General features: G+C 40.6%; 1 protein-coding gene across 7 annotated transcripts in view; it reads right to left on the bottom strand.

The window, feature by feature from the left end:
* CPEB3 (cytoplasmic polyadenylation element binding protein 3) overlaps nt 1-24,335 on the bottom strand; it is a 242,406-nt gene that overhangs the window by 147,036 nt on the left and 71,035 nt on the right. For 5 of the 7 annotated variants that reach the window (XM_050804448.1, XM_050804444.1, XM_050804445.1 and 2 more), the window contains exon 3: nt 3,387-3,546. In XM_050804448.1, the coding sequence (XP_050660405.1) occupies nt 3,387-3,546 (160 nt within the window). The remainder of the gene's footprint in view (nt 1-3,386; nt 3,547-24,335) is intronic. The other 2 variants (XM_050804449.1, XM_050804450.1) reach the window with 1 other exon arrangement.

Below are 24,335 nucleotides of genomic sequence, written 5' to 3' on the forward strand. Positions count from 1 at the left end.
TTCTCTCTAACGAAAGAAAAAGTATATGTAAGACATAGTTAAAAAACAAAAAACAAAACAAAACCCAGAAGATCATTACCTTATTCTGTTACAGCCAAGCACTGTAGTTTGGGATCTTTAAAAAGTAAAAAAAAAATAAAAAAATAAATTACTCTGGCTGGGCGCAGTGGCTCATGCCTATAATCCCAGCCACTTTGGGAGGCTGAGCAGGGAGGATTATGAGGTCAGGAGTTTGAGACCAGACTGGCCAACATGGTGAAATCCTGTCTCTATTAAAAAATACAACAATTAGCTGGGTGTGATGGCACACACCTGTAATCCTAGCTACTCAGGAGGCTGAGTTAGAATTGCTTGAACCAGGGAGGCAGAGGTTGCAATGAGCTGAGATCCCGCCACTGCACTCCAGCCTGGGTGACAGAGCAAGACTCCAGCTCAGAAAATAAATACATAAATAAATAATAAATTAGTCCAATTTTTATTTAAATACGCATTCTGTGATCTGATTAATACTATAGAAGATATTTTTCAGTGTGCTATGAAGAAAGTTCAATTCAGCTTTTCTTCTATATAATTTTTATCATGGGGGATGAGATAGAGAAACTTTTAAAATTTCCTACAAATATTTTCAGGGCTGGTCAACCGAATACATAACCAAAAAGCTATTAAAGTTTATTTACTTCACTAAAACAGAAGTCTCATTATCTCCTAAACTTCCTATTCTGTTATCTCCCACGCTAATAGTTTTTTCCCCTGAATCAACAGGACAGTTGAATAAAGGGATTTCTTACTGAATACATTTCTAAGATAAAATATTATTGTGAACATATTTTTACCATGTTCTTCAAGTACATCTTAAAATACTGGATATCCTATTTTATATTTTTTACATCATTCAGATATACAATTTTGGAAAGCCAAAATAATTGAAAAATTATTTTCCTTTCTAAGTGGCTTTGAAAATAAGATGTTTATCCTTCAATAATCACTACTTATGAAAAATATAAAATTTTGACAACGTGCATCTGAAAAATTTCAACATTTAGCTGCAGTCTAGTTGGAAAGAAGTCAATATTGCAAGTATACCATACTACTTCCAGCAAAAAATTGTGGATAACATTTGAGCAGTTTCTAGTGCCAGGGACTTTATTTGATCTTCGTACTCACTCTATGAAGTAGGGAATTTATTTTAACAATAAGGACACTGAGGCTTTAAAGAGGCTAATTTATCCAGATTAATAGGCAGACAGAGGCAGAGACAGAATTCACACCCAGGTTTCACTGACTGCAAAGTCAGAAAGGCTGAGTTGTAATTTCATCTCCTATATGGAGAATATAAAATATCTGGAAGGATGTTAATAAAAATAATAACCTTTGTTACTTCTAGGTGGAGTCTCTAGTGATTTTTTTTTTTTTTTTTGAGACAGAGTCTCGCTCTGTCGCCAGGCTGCAGTACAGTGCCACAATCTCGGTCACTGCAACCTCCAACTCCCTGATTCAAGCAATCACCACGTCCAGCCTCTAGTGATTTTTTTTTCTTTTTTACTTTCCTTTTCATCCTTTTACACACTATTTGCATTTCTTATAATGAGTAAAAAAATTTTTTTTTTTTCTGAAAAACCAAGGAAATTAAGCTCTAGGAAAAAAAAAATCAAAACAAACAAACATACAAAAACCAGTTACTCTGGGGCCAGGTGGGGTGGCACAGGCCTGTAATCCCAGCACTTTGGGAGGCCAAGACGGGCAATCGCCTGAGGTCAGAAGTTTGAGACCTGCCTGGCCAACATGGCAACACCCCGTCTCTACTAAAAATGCAAGAATTAGCTGGCAGTGGTGGCAGGTGCCTGTAATCCCAGCTGCTCAGGAGACTGAGGCAGGAGAATCACTTGAATCTGGGAGGCTGAGGTTGCAGTGAGCCGACATCACGCCATTGCACTCCAGCCTGGGCAACAAGAGCAAGACTTCATCTCAAAAAAACAAACAAAGACCAGTTACTCTGTACTTGAGTTTTGAGGTCCTCAAAATAGTGTTCCCCATGTTCAAGTGGGAGTAAAGGATATTAAAAGTAGGAGGAGGCTGGGCGCAGTGGCTTACACCTATAATCTCAGCACTTTGGGAGGCCGAGGCAGGTGGATCACCTGAGGTCAGGAGTTTGAGACCAGCCTGACCAACAGGGAGAAACTCCATCGCTACTAAAAATACAAAATTAGCTGGACATGCTGGCATATGCCTGTAATCCCAGCTACTCAGAAGGCTGAGGCAGGAGAATCTCTTGAACCCAGGAGGCAGAGGTTGCAGTGAGCTGAGAGCACACCACTGCACTCCAGCCTGGGCAACAAGAGCGAAGCTCTGTCTCAAAAAAAAAAAAAAAAAAAAAAAATGGAGGAGGAAAAGCAAGATAGTGTAGAGGGAAGTGCTTCTGAACAGACTTATACAGAAGCCACAAGGTAGGTCCTCTAGCCTACCATCCTTCTCTTAAAGCTCAATCCACCTAAATGTTTATCTCTTTTGACCCAAAGACTCTCACTATGAATTTACCTTAAGGAAAAGCTATGTGCAAGAACTCATCCATGGCAGCATTACCTTTAATGGAGGAAAAATTAGAAACAACCTAAGAGTCTAAAGTCAAGGCCTAGCAGTAAATTACAAAGATCTGATAGAAGCAATTACAGTATTTTAAAATATCGTAAAGTCTCTAAAAAGTCCTATAACCCATAAAAAGAACTATCTGTAATTATGAATTAAACACCAACATCTATCCTGAATTTACATAGGCTCTAAAAACAGGAAGTCCTAATACTGCTAACTTTGAGACCTTCTGCCTTATATTTAATCCAAAACATTTATATGCTTTAAGATATTTTCTTGTGTTTTGGCCTCAGAGAATGCAAAGGGTCACTGGCTGCCCGTAAGCCTGTGTAGTGATACTTCCTATACCAGGAAGGTGATTATGCTTTAATAAAATAGAAGTCCTTTATATGCAGTTTTCTGAAGCAATCTTTGGAGATTGGCTTACTAACTCTCACAGTTCCTTGCAGTATATATATATGGACTTAAATGAATTATCTAAGTTCAGCTGAGGATTCCAAATACACAAAGCCCAGAAAACCTGGCTGCTGGTCTCATGCTATTAACTCATAATGTGACTGATCTCAGCTACCCAATTCATGCTCCTGCCAGACATGACTGATAATAACAATCCACCTTGATTATTATAGGTAGCTGAACCCAGGTTTAAAAGAAATCAACTTTAAATACATTCCACAATGCTTTACAGAAGCAAAACAAAAACAAGCAAACACAAAACAAACCAGAAAAATCAAAATTATTAAAAAGCTGATTTTTGCTTAAAACACCAAGCAAGAAATGGACATATGAATATTCCTAACCTGCAAAATGATTCCTCCACATTATATCAGCGAAACTCATTGGTGGGCCACTGGGAGGGTAGTGTTTACCTTTCAGAGGCTCATGATCAGTCCTTATCATATCCATTAAGGAGTTCTCCAACGAGTGCAAGTTAAAAGTATCATAGGGCCTACTCCGGTCCTAAAAATAAAAACAAAAACAAGACAATACATAAAATTACTTCATAAAATTAACACCATATCATTTGCTTCCTGCTGTGGAATGATGACATGAATGAAAGTTACAGAGAGCCCTAATAGCATACAGTCCTTCTTTTTATTTGTTTATTTATTTACTTTGTAGAGATGGGGTCTTGCTATGTTTCCCAGGCTGGTCTCGAATGTCTAGGCTCAAGCAATCCTCTTGCCTTGGCCTCCCAAAGTGCTGGGATTACAGACATGAGCTACTGTGCTGATCCTGCTCTCTTCATTAAGAATAATGACTTGCCACACCTGTAACCCCAGCATTTTGGGAGGCCAAGGTAGGCAGATCACTTGAGGTCAGGAGTTCGAGACCAGCCTGGCCAACCGGGTGGAACCTCGCCTCTACTAAAAATGCAAAAAGTAGCCAGGTGTGGTGGTGCGCACCTGTAATCCCAGCTACTTGGGGGGCTTGAGGCAGGAGAATCACTTGAACCTGGAAGGCAGAGGTTGCAGTGAGCCGAGATCATACCACTACACTTCAGCCTGGATGACAGAGAAAGACTCCATCTCAAAAAAAAAGGAATAATGATTTGGCAACATTAAGTTTAATATAAGTCTCCATAACTAATTAAATTGCATCATCTCCCCTAATATTCTATAACGTAATGTAGTTCAGAGTGACTTTTTTGCAAATGAACTAAAATAGTAAATTTAAAAGGAAGAGCCAAGTTAATTGGTTTTGCTTTCTACCCTCCACCCAATAACTTCATTGTCAAATGAACACAGATGTTTCCCCCCTAGAGGAAGACCGTAATTTTTTTTTTTTTTTTTTAAGACAAGGTCTTGCTTTGTTGCCCAGGTTGAAGTACAGTGGTGCAATCATGGCTCACTTCAGCCCTGACCTCCTGAGCTCAAGTGATCCTCCCACCTCAGGCTCCCTAGTAGCTAGGACACATGTCGCCATGCCCAGCTAATATTTTTTTTTTTTTTTTTTAGAGATGGGGTTTCACTATGTTGCCCAGGCTGGTCTAGAATTCCTGATTGCAAATGATAAAGACCACAATAATTAAGAACTCAGATGGAATCATTTTCCTGAAAAACTAAAGGGCGACTATAATTTCAATGAAAATGTATTGGATATCTTTAACATTTCTGACCAGTAAGTTACATATATGGATACACTTTTTAAAAATAAAAATGTGGCTGGGCGCAGTGGCTCACACCTGTAATCCCAGCACTTTGGGAGGCCAAGGCAGGCAGATCACGAGGTCAAGAGATTGAGACCATCCTAGCCAACATGGTGAAACCCTGTCTCTACTAAAAATACAAAAATTAGCTAGGCGTGGTGGTACGTGGACATGCCTATAATCCCAGCTATTCAGGAAGCTGAGGCAGCAAATTGCTTGAACCCAGGAGGCGGAGGTTGCAGTGAGCCAAGATCACGCCACTGCACTCCAGCCTGGCGACATAGCTAGATTCCATCTCAAAAAGTAAAACTAAAAAATAAAAATAAAAATAAAAATGTGTTTAAAGTTGTATTCATGAAGATAATGGCAAAAAGAAAAAAAAATTTTAATGTGTCCAAAGTACTAAAATTATCTTTTGAAAAGCACTCACATGAAGAAACTTTAACCCAAAGAAGTATTTTCAAGATGTTACATTCAAAAACATTTTGAAACTAGAAATCTAACACAAACTAAAGAAAAAAGTGTTATTTCACCACATTTCACTCACGCCTTCAAGAGACTATCACCTACAAACTCTTCTTAGTACTCTGAGCCTCAAGGGAAGCATAGCTCATGTTCTAAGTTAATACTAAAGAACAGATCAAGTTTGCTTTGGTTAAGAAAAGCAAGGCAAGCATACATCTCAACAACCAAACCAAGTCAACCTACAGTGATGAGAGATTATTTTCAGGGTCTTGAACAGTCTTTTCCAGCTTTGCATTTGATCATTTATCCTCTTCTATGGATAACACTCACCCATTACCTATCTCTCCCCTTGGATAGGAAAGAGACAAGGAATATTTTCTTTGGTTCTCTACTTTGGTCTCTATACAATCTAAAAAGGTCTTTTCTTTTAGATTTAAAGTCTTCCTGCAGATCATTTGTTTTGCTCCGGGTTCAAGTTATTAGTGGAAACTCTAAGGAGTAAAGCTGAATTTCCAGAAACGCAGGCTTATCTGTACCCATAAGAGTGTCTATCATATACTTTGTCCAAAGAAAAAGCCAGAGGTAAAGAAGCATACTGATGAGGAGGCAAAATGATAACCTATTTCTGGCACTAACAATCCCAAAATGAATTATCTAGGAGCCCTCTATCACATCCACACTTCTAACTAGAACTCTGAAGACATGAGAGTGTTTCCGAATAGACTGACATGGTAAGGGAACTATAAGAAAAGGCTATTTGAAGGCATTCAAGAATCTTTCCAGACAGGACAGTTTATTTTTTCATTTAATTACTGATAATCCCTCAAGGTAGATAACAACATACCCATTTTACACATGAAGAAGGCAAGGTTCAGAGAAGATACAAGAGCCCTCAATGCCAAAACCTAAGGAGTATAAAAATCTGGCCAAAGAAATTAATTAAATCCATGGTTACTTCTATAGAAAAACTGCACTGTAACTAACTGCACATTCCTGCCAATGTAACAGTGAGTTCCTATCACAAATGGATATCAGACATTAGATGACTACCTGTCAGGAAAATTAAAAGAGGATTTTGGGAGGAGGGATTCATGTAACTAAACTGAAATGGTTCCCAAACCTGTCAGACTGTCAAAAATCACATGTAGAGCCGATTAAAACACAGATTCCTGGGCTCCAGCTCAAACCTACTTAATCGTAATTTAAAACAAAATAAATTCTATGACTGGCTAGAGCCACTAAACTGGATGATTCTTCAAGTTAAGCCTTTACACCCATGATTCTGTTCAGTAAAATTAGACAGTAAAGTGAGGGCAGGGACCAGTGTGAGCAGCAGGCAATAAACAAGCCTGGCCACCTTGTAGAGGGTCAGTTTTGCAGTCTTCTGATTTACTGTGTATTAGAGAAGCACTTGGTGGCCTAGTTTTTAAAAGCACAAATTTTAAAATCAAAATCCAATTTTCAAATTTTGGCTCTCCCACTTACTGGCATGTCATTTTGAATATGTTTCTAAGCCTTGGTTATCTTCATCTATAAAATGGGATAATTTTTCGGGTGCGGTGGCTCATGCCTGTAATCCCAGCACTTCAGGAGGTCAGGGCAGGCGGATCATGAGGTCAGGAGATCGAGACCATCCTGGCTAACATGATGAAACCCCGTCTCTACTAAAAATTCAAAAAATCAGCCAGGCATGGTGGCATTTGCCTGTAGTCCCAGCTACTTGGGAGGCTGAGGCACAAGAATCGCTTCAACTGGGGAGGCGGAGGTTGCAGTGAGCCGAGCTCATGCCACTGCACTCAGCCTGGGCAAGAGAGCAAGACTCTGTCTCAAAAAAACAAAACAAAACGAAAAATGTAGCCAGGTGTGGTGGCAGGTGCCTGTAATCCCAGCTACTCGGGAGGCTGAGGCAGGAGAATTACTCAAACCCAGGAGGTGGAGGTTGCAGTGAGCCTAGATAGCGCCACTGCACTCCAGCCTGGGCAACAGAGTGAGACCCCATCTCAAAAAAGAAAGGGGGAGGGATAATTCTCTCTTCACGGTTTCTTCAGTACTAAATAACAGAACATACAGGCATCTGCACCATGGTGGCTACCATAATATTAGGGAGAGCACAAAAAGATTTCTGTGATGCCATCTCAAGAGTACTGAAAAATGAATTTTTAAACCTAGCAGTTCACAGATACTAACCTAACAGGGTTCACTAATGCTCAACAGATGAAAACATATGACATGTGAAAGGCATGACAGAATTTACACAGGCTTAATTAAACTAACTTCAGGCCTCTGAGAGTTCTCATTAAAATTAATTCCATCCATGCCTCATCAACTTATATTTGCCGCATACCATTCATCCTTTTTGTTTTAGAAGTAGTAAACGTTGCTGAAATAAGTGATTAACCAGGAAGTCTGCAAGAAACAGAACAAAAAGGATAGAAAAAACAGAAAAATCTACAGTGGAATTCATCAACAGAAATTATGTATACAGAAAACTCAGCCACAATTTATCATTCAATGACAAAGGTTACAAGTGGTAACTAACCTGTTAGGTCTTTTTTCATAAGTTTTGTTTCCCAATATAGAGAAACAGGAAAACATCATTATTTGTTTTTAACAAGCAAACACACCAAGAAGTATTAGAACATCTATAAATAATGCAGCCCATTATTGACTTTCTTTGCAGATAATCAATGAAGATGTTGTCAGTTAGTTGTACACAAAACAGCTCACCTCCACTGCATTAGTCCTCTCTTTCTTCCCTCAGCTGGATTTAATATTAATAAATTTATCAAGCATTTAATATGTGCCTGTCACTGTTCTAAGTATGCTTATGCATTATCTCACAGCCCTATTAAGTAGGTAGCTTTTGTCCCATTTTATAAATTAAACAATTTTAAGTCGCTGGGTGCGGTGGCTCACGCCTGTAATCCCAGCACTTTGGGAGGCTGAGGTGGGTGGATTGCAACATCAGGAGTTCAAGACCAGCCTGGCCAACATAGTGAAACCCCATCTCTACTAAAAATACAAAAATTAGCCGGTGTGGTGTCATGTGTCTGTAGCCCCAGCTACTTGGGAGGCTGAGGCAGGAGAATCGCTTGAACCCAGAAGGCGGAGGCTGCAGTGAGCCAAGACCACGGCATTGCACTCCAGCCTGGGTAACAGAGTGAGACTCCATCTCAAATAAAATAAAATAAAAATTAAGTCTGGGAGAGAATAAATACCTGGCTCAAGGTTACAGGGATAGTGAGTGGCAGAGCCAGGGCTCAAATCCAGTCAAATCCAGACTGCTCTTAAGCATTCTCATTGTACTGCTTCCCTGACCTCCTCCTATTCCGTCTAGCCTTAAATCCTTTTCACAAACACGCCCTTTAACTTAATCTGTCACAATCCAGAGACAGGTTTCTTTGACCCCACTCTGCAACACAAGCAACTTGACCCTCACTTGCCCTTGGTCAATGACCTTTGCTCAACTGACAACTAATTAATCTCAAGAAGTAGTTTGATCTACCTCTAGGCAATCCCAGGTTCGCCTCTTAATAGCCCTATCCCATTCACCTGCCCTTTTCTTGGAAGAGGAATCCAGAATCCCTTGCTATCCTTTCTAGCTTATACCCAGACATTTCCTCCGCTAGACATACAAAGTGGAAGGCTGCAAAGGTCAACAGCATCTGGGGATAAAAGCTCTGGAACCAAATGATAAAATTAACCATGTGCTAGGCATTGGACTAAATGGTTTAAAGTGCCATCTCCTTCCTCATCACAACCCTGCAGGGTAGGTATTATCTCCATTTCACTGAGGAAAACAACCGAGGCTCACAAAGGTTTATGTAATTGCTCAGTCACAGAGCTGATCAGAAATAAGGACATAAAACCAGGTCTGTGACTCTCAAGTCCATACCAGTAATGTTCTAATGCTTCTACACTAACTAGCTGCAGTGTGGCCCGTGAACAATGGTTAGTTGGGAAGAAACGGACATAGTCAGGACCAAAAATCAAAAGGATGGTATATTTCTGAAAGAGCTAGGAAAAGATAAATGTGGTAATAGAAAACAGAAAAACTTTTTAGAGGAATTCCTAAAGAAGGGTTTTCTATTTATCACATGACTGCAACATATATATGGATAAAACATTCTAAAGTTAAATGCATGTAACGCATAAGAAAGGACTAACTGGCAGGGCGCGGTGGCTCACGCCTGTAATCCCAGCACTTTGGGAGGCCGAGGCGGGTGGATCACCTGAGGTTGGCAGTTCGAGACCAGCCTGACCAACATGGAAAAACCTTGTCTCTACTAAAAATCCAAAAGTAGCCAGGCATGGTGGTGCATGCCTGTAATCCCAGCTACTCAGGAGGCTGAGGCAGGAGAACCTCCTGAACCCAGGAGGCAGAGTTTGTGGTGAGCCAAGATCATGCCACTGTACTCCAGCCTGGGCAACAAAAGTGAAACTCCGTCTCAAAAAAAAAAAAAAAAAAAAAAAAGGCTGGGCACGGTGGCTCACACCTATAATCCCAGCACTTTGGGAGGCTGAGGCGGGTGGATCAAGAAGTCAGAGACCATCCTGGCTAACATGGTGAAACCCCGTCTATACTAAAAAATTAGCCAGGCGTGGTGGCACACGCCTGTAGTCCCAACTACTCGGGAGGCGGAGGCAGGAGAATCACTTGAACCCGGGAGGCAGAGGTTGCAGTGAACTGAGATCGCCCCATCATACTCCAGCCTAGGTGACAGAGACTCCATCTCAAAAAAAAAAAAAAAAAAGAAAAAAAAAAGGAAGGACAAACTCACTAAACTAGCTACTTCTAAATTTCCATCCTACTGCTCTTATTTTCTACTCAGTATATGTTATTGGGAAATATCTCAGGTCCCTTCTACATTATAAACAGTTTAAGAGCAATGAATATGCCTTATCTATTTTTATTATTTTTATTTATTTATTTATTTATTTATTTGAGCTGGAGTCTCACTCTGTTGCCCAAGTTGGAGTGCAATGGCACGATCTCAGCTCACCACAACCTCCGCCTCCTGGGTTCAAACAATTTTCCTGCCTCAGCCTCCCGAGTAGCTGGGATTACAGCCATGCGCCACCACGTCCAGCTAATTTTGTATTTTTAGTAGAGACGGGGTTTCTCCATGTTGGTCAGGCTGGTCTCAAACTCCCGACCTCAGGTGATCCACCCGCCTCAGCCTCCCAAAGTGCTGGGATTATAGGCGTGAGCTACCACACCCGGCAGTGCCTTATTTATTTTTAAATGGATATTCATTACATAATATACGAGCCTATTTTTCTCCAAAAACACACACACACACACACACACACACACAGACACACACGCAGAATTCTTTTAAAAAGCCAACATCTCCAAACCTGCCTCCACTCACTCTCTTCATTCAGTGGTATATTTTAACCATCCCAAAAAAGACTATTATATTTGTAGCCCTCTGGAAAACCTAATTCTATATTCTCCTTCAGTCCCTCAATGGCAAGCAAATGCTCCTTATATCTAACCTAAAGTCCTTATGAAGTTGAAACTTTTCTCCCTTTTCTGTCCTTGGGGAAGAAAATTAATCAGCATCTACTGTGAATTTTAATATTCTTTAAAATTGTTGTTAAACAGTCTTCCATGCAATAAATTCTCAAGAACCGTCAAAAAACCCTGGTATAAGATTAGGGAATACAGGCCAGGCGCGGCGGCTCATGCTTGTAATCCCAGCACTTTGGGAGGCCGAGGCGGGCAGATCACCTGAGCTCGGGAGTTCGAGATCACCTGAGGTCGGAAGCCTGACCAACATGGAGAAACCCCGTCTCTACTAAAAAACACAAAATTAGCTGGGTGTGGTGGCGCATGCCTGTAATCCCAGCTACTCGGGAGGCTGAGGCAGGAGAATCACTTGAACCCAGGAGGCGGAGGTTGTAGTGAGCCAAGATCGCGCCCCCAGCCTGGGCGACAGGAGAGAAACTCTGTCTCAAAAAAAAAAAAAAAAAGATTAGGGCGTACAGAGAAATTACAGATTTCCCGTCTTTTTCTTCCTGAGGATGACTAATTCCACTTACTTAAACCTTTTTATCAGATTGTGTTTTTACTTGCTGCCTAACCAGAAACCAAGCTAAGGTTCTGGAGAGGTTAAAAAAAAAACAAAGATAGTATCACCTGCTCTGAAGGATGCTCAAAAATTAGATAAGCATGACTCAACTTGAAGCACATTTTTGCCGAGTCTTTTCATGTTCTCCCCATTCCTAATGTTTCCTCACAGCTCTTCTGGTTTTAGCCAGGCAGGTCAGATAAGAGGCTTAGTATATCATACACCGAGAAACACGGCTCCCGGAATTACCTGACATGACCCTACATTTTGAGGCTGGATTCAGCAGGGTAAATGCTACAGCAGGTGACTGTATAAAAAATACAAATGCCTCCTGCTGCCATTGCTGACTGTGGTAAACAGTTCATAGTTAAGTACATATGCAATTTAAAAAGGAGTGATTTTTCCAGTCAATGGTGTCTGACTAAAAGAAAAAATCGAAAATAAAATAAAAAGGAGTGATTATACAGTTTAGCAATGTGCTAGGGAAAAGGCAGAAATGAGGCCGACCCAGGAAGGATACAGAAAGGGAAAGCAAGGCCGGGCGCGGTGGCTCACCCTGTAACCCCAGCACTTTGGAAGCCCGAGGCGGGTGGATCACGAGGTCAGGAGGTCGAGACCATCCTGGCTAACTCGGTGAAACCCCGTCTCTACCAAAAACACAAAAAATTAGCCGGGCGTTGTGGTAGACACCTGCAGTCCCAGCTACTCGGGAGGCTGAGGCAGGAGAATGGCGTGAACCCAGGAGGCGGAGCTTGCAGCGAGCCGAGATCGTGCCAGTGCACTCCAGCCTGGGTGACAGAATGAGACTCCATCTCAAAAAAAAAAAGAAAGAAAGAAAGAAAAAAAAAAGAAAGGGAAAGCAGTGACTATGATGGTCAGAAGAGAAGGCATCAAAAAACTACAAAAATTAGGCCAGATGCGGTGGCTCACACCTGTAATCCTAGCACTTTGGGAGGCCGAGGTGGGCGGATCACCTGAGGTCGGCAGTTCGAGAACAGCCTGGTCAACATGGTGAAACCCCGTCTCTACTAAAAATATAAAAAGTAGCCAGGCATAGTGGTACATCCCTGTAATCCCAGCTACCTGGGAGGCTGAGGCAGGAGAATCACTGGAACCCGGGAGGCAGACGCTGCAGTGAGTCAAGGTGCTGCTACCGCACTCCAGCTTGGGCAACAGAACAAGACACTGTCTCAAAAAAAAAAACTACAAAAATTAAAGTTGCCCCTTTCCCCGCTTAGTGTGCATATGTGACTTTTGAAAGTGATTAGCTGATGTCACCCCAAATCATTGGGTTGTTAGCCAGCAGAATATTATCTCAAGCAGTTTACTGGGCATTGATTTGTTAGGTATAACAATAAAAAGGGAGCTTAACCTTTGCTATCAAAACCTATCTTAAAACTTGATGCAACAAAGTACATACACCTCCTAATATTATTTTCTTTTTACTGATTATAAATGTCAAAATCCTTCTATGACACTGACCACTTCCAGGTATAGACTCTCCTTCCCCATCCCAGACTGATTCCAGGTAATTAGAATTAAGTATATTGTAATTACTTCTTTACATGCCTGTCACCCTCAATAAACTGTAAGTCTCATGGGAGCAGAAATGTGTCTTATTTCCCTGCATTCCCATTATCTAGCAGAGGGCCTGTCATATAACAGACATTCAGTAAATGCTCACCTCACATTTAAATTGTTCTTTTGATGAATCTATCTTGCAATATTTTTACTTTAAGAAAGAACCACTCACTTACTAGAATGGATGAACAAACAAACAAACAAACAAACACATACACTGACAACTCCAGATGCTGACTAGGATGCAGAACAACCAGAACTCGCATAAATTCCTAGTAGGAATGCAAAATGGCACAGCCACTTTGGAAAAACAGTTTGGCTGTTTCTTATAAAGTTAAACATATACTTAAGCACACAACCTAGCAGTCCCACTCCCAAGTATTTACCCAAGATAAATAAAAACACATGTCCACACAAAAACCTGTGGGTCCATATACACTGATGTTTATAACAACTTTATAAAACAATGTTATTTATAATTTCCCCAAACTGGAAACTACCCAAATGCCTATCAACTGGTAAATGGATAAACAAATTTTGGCACATCCATGTAATGCAACAACATTCAGCAGTAAAAATAAATGAAGTACTATAAATAAAGATACCTAGTATGCAACCACAAAAATTATAAATTATAAAATTAAAAATATAAAAAATTTTAAAAAATAAATGAAGTATTGATACATGCTACAACATGAACCTTAAAAACATTAAGTGAAAGACAATCACAAAAAATAACATATCATATGATTTCATTTATATGAAATGTCCAGAACAGACATATTATCTACAGAAATAGAAAGTAGATTGGTCATTGCCTAAGGCTGGAGAAATCAGGGCAAAATGCAGATTGACTACTAGTGTGTTTGGTTTTTTTTCTTTTTGGGGTGATAAAAATGTTCTAGAATTAGATCGTAATGACTGACACACAATTTTGTCATTATACTAAAAACCACTACACTGTATATTTTAAAAGAGTGAACTTCATGATATGTGAATTATATCTCAATAAACCTATTATTTTTATTTTTTCTTATCTTGTTTAAATTTTTTATTTTTAAGTTTGTTTGTTTGTTTGTTTTGAGATGGGAGTCTAGTTCTGTCGCCCAGACTGGAGCGCAGTGGTGCCATCTTGGCTCACTGCAACTTCCGCCTCCCGGGTTCAAGCAATTCTTCTGCCTCAGCCACCCCAGTATCTGGGATTACAGGCATGTGCCACAACGTCCAGCTGATTTTTTGTATTTTTAGTAGAGATGGGGTTTCACCGTGTTAACCAGAATGGTCTCAATCTCCTGACCTCATGATCCATCCACTTTGGCCTCCGATAGTGCTGACATTACAGGTGTGAGCCACCACGCCCAGCCTTTAAGCTATTATTTTTAAAAGGCATTTCTAAAACTTTAACAGAACTATGGCACTTCCTGTAAATTATCTAACTTTAGGTATAAGACATAAGAGACCATATATGTGTGTGTGTGTGTGTGTGTGTGTGTGTGTGTGTGTGTGTGTGTGTGTGTATTTTTAGAGGTGTATCTGGGATTACAGGAGCCTGCCTGCCACCACGCCTGGCTAATTTTTGTATTTTTAGTAGACACAAGGTTTCACCATGTTGGCCAGGCTGGTCTTGAACTCCTGAACTCAGGTGATTCACCCAAATTCAGGTGAGCCACCATGCCCTCAATTTTTTGAGCTCAAGGAAGGCAAAGTCTTGACTTCAGGTGCTCCATTCAGGAGCCAGTGAAGGACCCCAGGAATTAAACCTAAACCAGACAGTAGTAAAACTCCCAAGGTAACCCTACTGCCAGTCAAATAACTAATGCCATCTATCATCACAACATGCACCTTTTACATTTCTAAAAGATGTCTTTAATATTTCTTCAGGAACCTATAAGCAATTATTAACCATATTGCCCACAAACAGCATCTTCTCCTGTCTCCCACTGCTTCTGATGAGTTGTTTTTTTAATCCCCTGGATTCCTGTCTTACAGTGATATACTGTGTTCTTCAGAGGCCCAGCTGATCCCATTTATGACCAGGGCACATTTTAAGAATGACATGCAACAGCATCTCCCTAGAAGCGTCACTCTGCTGTAAAAGATAGCTATAAGCCTGCCCTGCTGCTGTTCATTTCAATTGCTGTTTGACTTGGGTGGCTGGGTAAGGAGATATACAGCAGAATTCGCAGATTCACCAGAATCTGACAGGGGCCGCGACGTGAACGCTTCTGCTGTGGCCCCCTGTTATCCCCTTGATCCTTGAATTCAGAAACTAAGCAGCAGCTTTTATGCAAATCATCCTATAGCAATGAAAGCAATAAAACAACAGCTGTGTCAGTTTGGGCTAGCAGCTTTCTAGGGCTCCTCCTCCTCTCAGAAACCAACAGATGATGCCCTGCCCAGTGTACACACAGATTAAGAGCTACAGACTATAGCTCTTCATTGTCACTCCCTAGCCATCACTGGAAAGGTCACCAATGTACGTGTCCGTATATTTTAAAACAGGGAACCTGATAAGTACCAAAGAACTTCACTCCAAGTTCATGGTGTGGGACCAGAGAAATAGAAGCTCATTATCTATTTTTTAGTTTCCAAACCCCTATCTTCTAGTAGAAGGAAAACAAACAAAAAACCCTTTGTATCTCAAGTTTATCACACAACTCTAATTCCAGATAAAAAGTGACTTAAAATGAGACAAATAATAAAATTGGATTAAATAACCAAAACAAACATAATAGAATATTGTATTCAAAAGCCAAAACTATCTTAACTACTTTTTTTTTTTTGAGACAGAGTCTCGATCTGTTGCCCAGGCTGGAGTCAAGTGGTGCAATAACGACTCACTGCAATCTCTGTCTCCCAGGTTCAAGCAATTCTCTGCCTCAGCCTCCCGAGTAGCTGGGATTACAGGCACCTGACACCACGTCCAGCTAATTTTTGTATTTTTAGTAGAGACAGGGTTTCACCATCTTGGCCAAGCTGGTCTTGAACTCCTGACCTCATGATCCACCCACCTCGGCCTCCCAAAGTGCTGGCATCACAGGCGCAGCTGTCTTAACCACTTTTAAAGCTTTATCATTTTTTAATTTGAACAGGCTTACGCCCAAACTGCTTTCATGCTAAACCTATCCCTGACAAAGTAATGCTGGTTTATTTTTCAAAAACTGCCAATCTGCCTCTGGGGAGAGGAAAATGGATGTGCATACTGTTTTCCATAACAAGCCTTGTAGAACTGATTAAGTCACAGTTACCATATAATAGATAATTAATATGTGCCAGACCCTGTGCTGATGAGTATCTCATTAGATTATCTCATTTAATTTTTATAACTGTCCTATGAAGTAGATATAACAATATCTTTTTTACAGATGAGGAAACTAAATATTAAATTCAGTTTTTTGTTTCCTTTTTTTTTTTTTTTTTGAGACAGAGTCTTACTCTGTCACCCAGGCTGGAGTGCAGTGGTGCGATCTTGGCTTACTGCAACCTCTGCCTCCCAGGTTCAAGCAATTCTCCTGCCTCAGCCTCCTGAGTAGCTGGGATTACGGGTGCACGCCATGATGCCTAGCTAATTTTTGTATTTTTAGTAGAGATGGGATTTCACCACATTGGCCAGTCTGGTCTCGAACTCCTGACATCCTGACATCAAGTGATCTGCCCACCTCAGCCTCCCAAAGTGCTAGGATTACAGGTGTGAGCCACTGCGCCCAGCCTAAAATCAGTTAAAACAAATCAAATATCCTTGAAGAAGGCTAACTACACACAAATTATTTGTTATGTAAGCATTCCAGGGAGAAAAGAACCTAAGTCTTTAACCTAATCTTCCGTTTAAATGTTACCCCATTTAAGAGATGAACATGTTAATAAAGCAACTAAAATGCAAAGCATCCAAATTTATTAAAGTATTTGGTATTTAGAAGACTAAAATTTTTTACTTTAAAATAAAGCCTGTATTATTCTAATAATGATACTTTAGGGTACTTTAAATGTCATAAAGTAAAATGCAGTAAATTCTTTTTTTTTTTTTTGAGACAGAGTTTCACTCTTGTTGTCCAAGCTGGAGTGCAATGGTGCGATCTCGGCTCACCGTAACCTCCACCTCCACCTTCTCCTGCCTCAGCCTCCCAAGTAGCTGGGATTACAGGCACACACCACCATGCTCAGCTAATTTTTTGTATTTTTAGTAGAAACAGGATTTCGGCATGTTGGTCAGGCTGGTCTCGAACTCCCAACCTCAGGTGATCCACCCTCCTCAGCCTCCCAAAGTGCTGGGATTACAGGCATGAGCCACCGCACCTGGCCTCAGAAAGCCTTAATATATTCTGGTGATAGTTGGGTCCAGAAAAAGTAATCTATATGTACTCTTTTTCCCTTTTTTTTGAGACAGGGTCTCACTTTGTCACTCAGGCTGGAGTATATCTGTAGCCTCCACCTCCTGGGTTCAAGCGATCCTCCCACCTCATCCTCTCAAATACTAGGACTTAAGGCACATGCCACCGCACCTGGCTATTTTTTTTTTTTTTTTAATTCTTAAACCTGTATTTATGTTTATATATTTATGTTCATATCTTACTTTTTAGGCAACAAATGTTTCCATGAAACTTGGGGAATATAATTAATTTTTGTATATTGAGTCCATTTAATAACCTTCAGATAGCTATACTTAAAGATCATATTGTAATTACTTTTCTAAGCAAATTATTCAAGTTTTTCACTTAAGTAAACTGTTTCCCCAAAATTGGGAAACAAACTGAAGTAAAACAGATTTTTTGAATCCTTTAATAGGTCTGGGAGAGGGATTTAAAATTATAGACTGAAAAAATGCTTTGGAATTATTGATGCTTTTGCTTTCCTTCATTATTGTGGAATTCAGCTTAATGAATAAGAAACAATATGAGAGGGTACATTTCTTTTTTCCTTTTTTTTTTCTTTTGGAGACAGGGTCTCACTCTGTCTCAACTCCAGTGGGCACGATCTTGGCTAATAGTCTGGACCTTCCAGGTTCAAGTGATCCTCCCACCTCAGCCTCCTAAGTAGCTGAGACCACAGGCACATGTCACCATGCCCTGCTAATTTCTGTATTTTTTGTAGAGACAGGGTTTTGCCCCTGTGTTGCTCAGGCTGGTCTAAAACTCCTGGGCTCAAGCAAGCTGCCCCCATCGGCCTCCCAAAGTGCTGGAATTACAGGCATGCACCACCATGCCCAGCCCATTTCTCTTTCATGTACATACACACACCACATACTAGGCTGAGTAGAAAAATAAGATAATGGTAAGACAATAGGAGAAATAAGAATTGCTAATTAGGAATAATTCTTAACCTAGAAACAGAAAGACAAAATGGTTTTAAGGCTCTGAATTGCCTGCGCTTGAATTTTGACTCAGATACTTTGTATGTGATATCTTCGTGCCTCGGTTTTCTCATTTGTAAATGGGATAATAATAGTATTTATTTCTATAGGCTTTAGTGAGGAAGAAATGAGATAAAACATGTTAATCTATGTTTAATCACAGTGCGGCCAGGCATGGTGGCTCATGCCTGTAATACCAGCACTTTGGGAGACCGAGGCTGGTAGCACACGAGGTCAAGAGATCGAGACCACTCTGGCCAACACGGTGAAACTCTGTCTCTACTAAAAATACAAACATTAGCTGGGTGTGGTGGCATGCATCTGTAGTCCCAGCTACTCACAAGGCTGAGGCAGGAGAATTGCTTGAACCTGGGAGGCAGAGGATGCAGTGAGCTGAGATCGCACCACTACACTCCAGCCTGGGCAATACAGCAAGACTCTGTCTCAAAACAAACAACAAAATGTTAAGTACTTAAAACAGTACTAGGCACACAGCCAATATTGGTCATTAATGTTCTGCTATTATTTACTTCCAAAAATTTTTGATAGTCCTATTGTTGGCTTAACAAGAGGAGAAAGGACCTGGGATATGTTGAAGTGGGATAGGGTATCCTAAGCAAGATATGTGGGAAAATGCTTTATGAGCTGTATAAGTATTCTATAAACAAAGAGTAATAGGAAGAAATTAGATTATTTTGTAACCTGAGTATGCTACAGAGTGAATATTTGCTTGTCTAGCTCAACAGATAATGGTAATATTTCCCTACAAATCCCCGAAGTTGAATACCAGGGTAAAGATTTAAGGCTACACATTTTAAAAGTCTTTAAAATAAAGTCAGACTCCTTTGTGGTAGAATGCTGTTTTGAACTTCTGTATATTCATACACAAATTAACCAGATGCTGTCCTGGAGAAAGGGTTTACCAAGCTACATCCTTAATGTTAATAGTTTTCAAGAATCTGGTAAGTATTTATGCAGAAAAAACTTGCTATTTACAAACAAATCTTAGCTATTTGCAGCCCTATAGCCTATGTGTCCTTTGAGGAATCTCTTCTTGGGTCTTTCCAAATTTTAAGGAAGTTGGGCAATGTGTCTGGCCTCCCTTTTCTGAAAGCCCTTTTTTTTTTTTTAAGGCAGAGTCTCACTCTTTTGCCCAGGCTGGAGTGCAGTCGGGGGATCTCAGCTTACTGCAACCTCCACCTCCCAGGTACAAGCCATTCTCATGCCTCAGCCTCCCAAGTAGCTGAGATCACAGGTGCACACCATCATGCCTGGCTAATTTTTTGTATTTTCAGTAGAGACAGGGTTTCACCATGTTGGCCAGGCTGGTCTCGAACTCCTGACCCCAAATGATTCACCCGTCTCAGCCTTCTAAAGTGCTGAGATACAGGGCAGGAGCCACTGCCGGCCTGAGCTTTTTTTGACTCCTGCTTTGTTTGTCCTCCCATAATTCCTAGCATATGGCTCTGTCATTGCATTTACCTCATTACATAATAATCATCTATTAACTAGATCACTAGCTTCTTGTAGTCAGAGATTATGCCACACTTAATCTTTTTATCTTCAATTCTTGGCATAGTACAGTTCCCAATAAACATGTGGAATAAGTGAAAAGTGAAACAGCCGTGAGCATACTTGGAAAAATTTTGTTAGCACTAACGTTTGACAGTAATAAAGCTATTATTTTAAAAAAAATTCTGTGATGTAGACATTTTGGAAATTCTGACTGAACCGTCTTAATTTACTGCATTTTAGGCCAGGCACAATGGCTCACGCCTATAATCTCAGCATTTTGGGAGGCGGATGCAGGTGGATCACCTGAGGTCAGGAATTTGAGACCAGCCTGTTCAACATGGTGAAACTCCATCTCTACTAAAAATACAAAAATTAGCTGGTTGTGGTGGCACACGCCTGTAATCCCACCTACTTGGGAGGCTGAGGCACAAGAATCTCTTGAACCCAGGAGGCAGAGGTTGCAATGAGACAAAATCGTGCCATTGCACTCCAGCCTGGGCAACAAGAGCGAGAAACTCCGTCTCAAAAAACAAAAAAACAAACAAAAAAGACTTTTTAGAGGCAGAAACAATAAGCAAGAAGACTGGTAGTATGATTATCTTCCTTCAATGACACTATCAGGTATATACAATATTCCAAATGCAAAGACTCAAAAGTGGAATTTCAGTGGCTCATCCGCTTGTAATCCCAGCACTTTGGGAGGCTGAGGCAGGCGGATCACGAGTTCAGGAGTTTGAAACCAGTCTGGCCAACACAGTGAAACCCCATCTCAACTAAAAATACAAAAATTAGCTGGGCGTGATAGCAGGAGCCTGTAATCTAGCTACTCAGGAGGCTGAGGCAGAAGAATCACTTGAACCCAGGAGGCTGGGGTTGCAGTGAGTCGAGCTGAGATCTTGCCACTGCATTCCAGCCTGGGTGACAGAGCTAGACTCCGTCTCAAAGAAAAAAAAAAAGAAAGTGGAAGTTCAAGGAACAATTTCAGGAGGGAAAAAGGAGAGAGAAGCCAAGAAGAAATGAAAAGGAAAAAGCAGACAGAACTCACTATTTATATAATTATATACCCCAAATAATCAGTCTTTCATTGGGATAACCTGTAGTAGCCAGAATTATAACACTCTGCTGCTCTGCAGTTAGATAAAAATAAAAAGATGTAAATCACAGCACATTGTTAAGCACTCAAATTTCAATAGAATTGAATAAGTTATTTAATCTCCTCATTTGAGAAATATGGATAGCCATAATGCCTACCTTACCTGGATGCTATAAAGATACAAATGAAGGTGGTCATAAACTATGGTATGGAAGCAGAAGGGACCTCAATTCTGTCTTCATGAAGAAGTAATAATGAACCAAAGTAAAATCAGGCATGATTTACAGGCAGCAAACTATGAAATTGTGAAAAAGGAAAGTGGCAAATATATTGCATTCAACTAAGTGGAACTGAATGTATATAAAAAAGTAATAGCAATAGCAAAAAAAAATTCAATTATTTTGAAATAATGCAGGATAGGAAAGTTGCTGGAAACCAAAAGAAAGGAAGAAAAATATTAAACATACATGCACACATATACACTTTAACGGTAATACATAAACTACTGAACAATCTGTAGTCTCTTGGAAAAACTGAGAGTGTAATTCAATTCCAATGAATATATGATGACCTTAAAAACTACTCTTCGGCCGGGCGCGGTGGCTCAAGCCTGTAATCCCAGCACTTTGGGAAGCCGAGACGGGCGGATCACGAGGTCAGGAGATCGAGACCATCCTGGCAAACACGGTGAAACCCCGTCTCTACTAAAAAACACAAAAAAACTAGCCGGGCGAGGTGGCGGGCGCCTGTAGTCCCAGCTACTCGGGAGGCTGAGGCAGGAGAATGGTGTAAACCCAGGAGGCGGAGCTTGCAGTGAGCTGAGATCTGGCCACTGCACTCCAGCCTGGGCGACAGAGCAAGACTCCGTCTCAAAAAAAAAAAAAAAAAAAAAAAAAAAACCTACTCTTCATTTGAATAATGTTATAATTTTGTTGATAACATCTATACTATATAAAAACAATTTCATTTAAAGCTATAAATATGGCCAGGCATGGTGGCTCAGGCCTGTAATCCCAACACTTTGGGAGGCCAAGGCGGGCGATCACTTGAGGTCAGCAGATCGAGACCAGACTGGACAACATGATGAAACCCAGTCTGTATAAAAATACAAAAATAAGCCAGGCATGGTGGCACGTGCCTGTAATCCCACTACTTAGGAGGCTGAGGCAGGAGAATCGCTTGAGCCTGGTACATATACAAATACAGGCAGAGGTTGCAGTGAGCTGAGATCATGTCACTGCACTCCAGCCTGGGCAACAGAGTGAGACTCTATCTCAAAAAATAAATCAACAAATAAAAGCTATAAACATGAAAGCTCAAAGAAAATGCCATGAAATATCTTATAATAAGTGAGAATATATGTAAAATGCTTTTGTCAGCTGTAAAGAAAGGACCACATAAAATAAAAACAGGGGTAGTACAATATAAGCATTCAGTCACTTTTAGACAATTTTTGTTTAGAAAATTTGATGAAAGAGAATACCTATAGGAAGTGAAGGCTTAGTCTGCTAATTTATCAAGTATCCAAGAAAACTCTTACATTCTCTTTTAAATTATATATTACATCTCTGTATATGTGTATTAATAATGGCATGCTAATGGAAGATCACAGATTTATGCATGAAAGTGAGAAATGAAACAGAAACCACACAGAAACAGAAACTATGACTCAGTACAGATAAACTGTGCCAAATCATGACACGGAACACAAACTATCTAAGCTCAAATTGTTTTAAACAACAGCTCATTCAAACATATATGCTTTTTTTGGTTTTTTTTTGTTTTTTTTTAGACAGACTCTTGCTCTGTTGCCCAGGATGGAGTGTAGTGGCGTGATCTTGGCTCACTGCAACCTCCGTCTCCTAGGTTCAAGCAATTCTCCTGCCTCAGCCTCCCAAGTAGCTGGGATTACAGGAGCCCACCACCAAACCAGGTTAATTTTTTTGTGTGTATTTTTAGTAGAGACCAGGTTTCACTATGTTGGCCAGGCTGGTTTCGAACTCCTGACCTCAAGTGATCCACCCGCCTCAGCCTCCCAAAGTGCTAGGATTACGGGCATGAGCCACCACACCCAGCTCAAACACTTATGTTCTAAGAAAATATATATTTTTCTTTTTTTGAGATAGAGTTTCACTTTGTTGCCCAGGCTGGAGTGCAGTGGCACCATCTCAACTCACTGCAACCTCCACCTCAAGGGTTCAAGCAATTCTCCTGCCTCAGCCTTCCAAGAAGCTAGAATTACAGGCGCCTGCCATCATGCTGGGTTTTTTATTTTTATTTTTTGTATTTTTAGTAGAGACAGGGTTTCACTATATTGGCTAGGCTGGTTTTGAATTCCTGACCTCAAGTGATGTGCCCGCTTTGGCCTCCCAAAGTGCTAGGATTACAGGCAAGAGCTACCATGCCCAGCTCCAACATATACGTTTTAAGACAATATATCTTTTTTTTTTTCTTGAGACGGAGTTTCACTCTTGTTGCCCAGGCTGGAGTATAGTGGTGCAAGCTCGGCTCACTGCAACCTCCACTTCCCGGGTTCAAGCAATTCTCCTGCCTCTGCCTCCCAAGCAGCTGGGATTACAGGCACACACCACCGCCCAGCTAATTTTTGTGTTTTTAGTAGAGACGGGGTTTCACCATGTTGGCCAGGCTGGTTTTGAATTCCTGACCTCAGGTGATCCACTCACCTCGGTCTCCCAAAGTGCTGGCATTACAGGTGTGAGCCACCTTGTCCAGCCTAAAACAATATATCTTCATTGTCCAATATAGTAGACACTATGGCTACTGAGCACATGCGGCTACTGAGCACTTGAAATGTTGCTAGAATAAATTGAGATGTGTTGTATTTGTAAAGTAGCCATTGGATTTCAAAGACTTAGTACAAAAAAAAGTAAAACATCTCATTAATAATTTTTATATTGATCATGTGTTAAAATAACATTTCATATATAGAGGTGAAATAAAATATATTATTAAAATTAATTTCAGGCCGGGCGCGGTGGCTCAAGCCTGTAATCCCAGCACTTTGGGAGGCCGAGACGGGCGGATCACAAGGTCAGGAGATCGAGACCATCCTGGCTAACACAGTGAAACTCCGTCTCTACTAAAAATACAAAAAACTAGCCAGGCGAGGTGGCGGGCGCGGGCTGTTCCCAGCTACTCGGGAGGCTGAGGCAGGAGAATGGTGTAAACCCAGGAGGCGGAGCTTGCAGTGAGCTGAGATCCGGCCACTGCACTCCAGCCTGGTCAACAGAGCGAGACTCCACCTCAAAAAAAAAAAAAAAAAAAAAAAAAAAAAAAAAAAAAAAAAAAAAAATTAATTTCAGCCAAGCATGGTGGTTCACACCTATAATCCCAGCACTTTGGGAGGCCCAGGTGAGAGGATCAGTTAAAGCCAGAAGGTCAAGACCAGCCTGGACAACATAGCAAGACCCCATCTCTAGAAAAAATAAATAAAATTTAAAAAATAAAATTAATTTCACCTGTTTCTTTTTACTTTTCAAATGTGCTACTAGAAAATTTAAA

The sequence above is a fragment of the Macaca thibetana genome, chromosome 9, assembly GCF_024542745.1.
Source record: "Macaca thibetana thibetana isolate TM-01 chromosome 9, ASM2454274v1, whole genome shotgun sequence".
Taxonomy (NCBI): Eukaryota; Metazoa; Chordata; class Mammalia; order Primates; family Cercopithecidae; genus Macaca; species Macaca thibetana.